A 4,108-nucleotide genomic window follows, 5' to 3' on the forward strand; every position below is an offset into this window, starting at 1 on the left:
ATTATATTTATGTACAGAAAAACAATTACTTATGTACAGACTCATTGAGGGATGATCAGATTTTTACAAAAGTAGAAATCAATAACAATTTACTCTTGAACGTGTTAACTATTGTTATTTTTGACAAGTTTATCAGGAACGTTTGGCTTAAGATGTGAAATAAACCATTGTTGAGGCACTATTCTTTAAGATTTTGGCAGGGTCTAAAAGATTTAAGAATTTAAGGAGGAAGAGATGTTAAGGAGGGGAACTGGGTTTTATCTTATCAAAGTGTGAAGCCACAAAGTTTTCGAGTCTCGTTCAACACAGCCGGACACAGACGCCCTTTAATCAAACGGTCAGCCGTTACCTTTGAAGACTTCAAAGTCAGGTTTAGGCGTGGAGGAGCCTCACCCAGTCAACAAAAGGTCCGCTCGGAAACATTAAGCTGTCCAGGCATTTAGACTTCAAGAGTTTGATTATCTTAGCGTTTCGTGGTCTCTTGTGTGGAGTCACAACCGACAGGTTCCTCGGATCAAAAATAAAAGCGTCTCACAGAAGTTCTGGAACAAAACTTCCTGGAGTTTGCTGGTAATGGGATTCATGACTGGCCCTTTGGCAAATGGGCAAAGGTCCTATCACCTGAACGCTGGTTTTCCTGAGGAGGAAAAGCTCAGCTCCTCTTCGCTTGGAAGGAAGATGGACACTCATCTGGGAGAGACGCGCCCGTTACTAAAGGAGGGAGAGAGAAAGGGGACTACCGGGCGTGACCTTGAAATGTTAAAAGATGGAGGTGAAGTTTAGTGTGGGAGGTTTCCAGCCATCTGGTGGATATTGCCTCAGTCAGCAAAAACAACACCTGCTAAAAACAGTAAAACCTTGACAGGTTTAACACTTTTTCAAAATGAAACAAGCTTTAGTGGACTTTTCAAATCAACATAAAACTTAAGATTTTGCTTAAGCTTAAGCACAATTAATCATACGTTTTTCATAGTAAAACGTAAACTAAATAATAATTATTGTTTAGTTGAATTGAAAAATAAAACAAAAACATATAATCTCCTTATAACGGTTGATTAAAATACATACACAAATAAAGAAACATTGGAACAATATCTTTTTGTGTGGTTTTTTTTTTAAATATGTAAGAAAATAGCTTGTCATTCATTTAAGTATGTAACTTTGATTTATGATATGATAACTTTTAGTTAAGAGAAAATATAAATCAAACATATAAAGAACATTATTATTTTGTTTATTATCTTGATTAAAGAAAATAAAATGAAATAAAATGTCTCTATTGTTTAAGAAAACAAGTTATGACTATAAAACGAACAGAGTTCTGTTCTTAAAAGGAGGCCTTCAGAGGTCAAAGACAGGTGGGACGTTTATTCCACATTTAGGTGACCACTACAGTCATAAAACTGTGTTTGAGCAGAAAAGTTTTACCACAGACATATTAAGGTTTACACTAATGTTCCAAATATACAAAAAAATGCAATAATACATTTTTACACACTTCCAAACAAATCAAAATATTAAATGTCCCCATAGATCCTTTTCAGGAGTTGGCACCAGTCCGTGGTCCCCTAACAATGTGGATCTTAGCTTCTTCATCCATCTCCTCCACGATTCTCTCCTGTTTGACCGACATGATGCTGTAGCCAACTGGATAACAACTGGTTAAAGAAAATTGTAATGATAGTTGAAAAATATATATATTTTTAAATCTTTGATACTTATTAACTGTTCAAACTTTTAATGAATGTGGTGCAGTAAAACCTTAAGTTAAAACTGAAAGGTGACTGTCAGATCAGACACTTTCTGTTGTGTTCCTGTTTGAACATATTAAAGGGCCAATATTATGCGTTTCTCAGGCATATATTTAAGTTCTATACCATAATAATCTATGTCACCTTTAGTTGTTATTAAAAAGCTGTTTTTTTTTGTTTAAATTGAAAATAAACTCTTCTTCTAATCATTTCCATTTCTAAATACCTTTTAATATTATTTACTTTTTACAAAAAGGAATACTTGTTGCTAGATGTAAACTGTTTATGATGCGCCCTCATTTAAAAATGTTTCTGCTTTTAATCTTTCAGAAACACAGATGTATAGTTCTTCACTGGTTGTCAATCTGTTTTAATTGTGGGGTTTGTAGTTATCTTTTTTTCTCTAAAAATATAAAACATCAATGCCCTGAAAAATAATCTTGGTTTCATATTTTTGATATGTGGGAACGTTGATGCTTATATGTTGACATTTTTTTTCCCATTAGCTGCTAGGGAAATRCTGTTATTACAAATTGTAATGAAGCTATGTTATATATGAGTTTCACTTTCTGAACTGACTGACAAAAAAAGTGAACGTTTTCAAACCTTATAATTTTTGGAGCTGCAATTGTATGTCCAAGTTGACAGACGAAATAAAATTAATAAAAACAAAAATAGTTGATTTTAGGGACCTTGTGATATAAGAATCATTAAACTTCTTTAATTCCTGGCAAATATTGCATTCTTTCAGATAAAAGAYATGAATTTGATTGAATGCTAAATGAAAAGTAATCAGAATATGAAGAGACAATAAAAATAGTTTGTTAGACTTTTCACAAGTAAAATGGAAGCTGCTCATATTTGGTAAGGCAAATAAAAAAAATTTTCATATCATTGGTATCCTCAGGAGTCATTCTTTAAATAAACTGATTAAAAACAAACATGTTCAAGTAGGAATAAAGGACGTTTCTCCCTTTTACTTTACTACTTTAGCTGATTTAAAGAAACAAAAGGCTTTACTATTGACAGCACACACACTTCACTCGGTCCCTTTAAACATGAAATAAATCCTGCTAAAAACAGGTTTCAGTCCCTCCATGTTAAGGAATGATCATAAACATATAACATTCAAGCAGCATATTGGCGCAGAGTAGAGCTGGTCTGTTCCTGATCTACCTGGATTAATTATATGAGCCCTCAAATCACTATCTGTCTGAATATGTGGAACGTTAACATTTAATTACATTTATTTAAAAGCTTTAGCAACATTCGTGCATATATTTGAAGAATTGTGTAAGATAAACATAGAAATAATCAATTTCACTTGCCAGCTGTCCACAACACAACTAAATTTTCCCCAGACGAAAGTGGCATTACCAACTTTGAGAATACCTTTCTGTTAAAACGGATATTATATTTCTTTGTTTATTCTGAATATCTGGCTTCTTCCTCACCTTCTTACTTAATATCTTATTAAACTATCATATTTAATAACAGAATCTTAAGTTGGTTTTACCCATGTCTCCTTTACACAAATAGTCCCTGGTTTCTCTTTGAGTTAAAACACCCTATAAATTCCTGACAATCAGCATTACTTGTACTACTATTTCGTTGTATTTACTTCAAATACAAACTAAGCTGGGTGAGGGTTTTTTTTTCATAACAAGCCAACAATCTTAGAAAATATACACCTAATACCACAACAGTAACAAAACAGCTCTATGACAGTAAAGGTAAAATGGTATTTTGTCTTTACCATTTTTGCTTAATTTAAAACTTATCAATTGATGTGGGGAAAAAACACATCTTTACTCACCAGCTCAGACAATACAGGAAAGATTTGGTTAAATTTATTGGAGGTGACGCAATAATGACTCGGACCCATTTTAAAATCTATATTCATATAAACATATACATTCATATACATTCATATATACAGAGGTGGCTGCTAAATGCACAAATATGTTTTTTTAAAGTGAACAATGTGAGAAAACTAAACAGGTATGTTTGGAAATGAGCAGCTCGCACATCAGTGACCTGAAGGATACAAATGCCGACCACAAAAGCTCCGAACCCCAGGCCGGTCAGCAGGTTCCTTCTGCGGAGGCTCGATGCGTTTTTCTGAAAGTAATCCAGGTCCTGCCGGCGGCGAAGAAACTGTTTCTGGGCCTCTGCTCCTTTCTCTGCTCCCTTGTCCTCCATGACTTTTGTTTAGGGAACAAACTTCCTCTCCCAGGTCTTCTTCGGAGTTTACTAAGCGTTTGAGGTCATTTCATTTACAACATCGCCCCCTGGTGGTGGACTGTGTTCAATGCAGCTCCTCACTATATGTTTCTTCTGTAATTCACTTGATTTAT

The 4,108-nt window shown here is 34.1% G+C and overlaps 1 protein-coding gene across 1 annotated transcript; it reads right to left on the reverse strand.

The window, feature by feature from the left end:
- Positions 1-1,348: 1,348 nt before the first annotated feature.
- coa3b (cytochrome C oxidase assembly factor 3b) lies at positions 1,349-3,991 on the reverse strand. Its single transcript, XM_014029579.1, has 2 exons — positions 3,800-3,991; positions 1,349-1,647 (listed from the first exon to the last, which is right to left on the reverse strand). The coding sequence occupies exons 1-2, from the start codon at positions 3,951-3,953 to the stop codon at positions 1,541-1,543; spliced, it is 261 nt and encodes an 86-aa protein (XP_013885033.1). The 5' UTR covers positions 3,954-3,991; the 3' UTR covers positions 1,349-1,540.
- Between the last annotated feature and the right edge of the window lie 117 nt (positions 3,992-4,108).

Source organism: Austrofundulus limnaeus, unplaced genomic scaffold (assembly GCF_001266775.1).
Source record: "Austrofundulus limnaeus strain Quisiro unplaced genomic scaffold, Austrofundulus_limnaeus-1.0 Scaffold921, whole genome shotgun sequence".
Taxonomy (NCBI): Eukaryota; Metazoa; Chordata; class Actinopteri; order Cyprinodontiformes; family Rivulidae; genus Austrofundulus; species Austrofundulus limnaeus.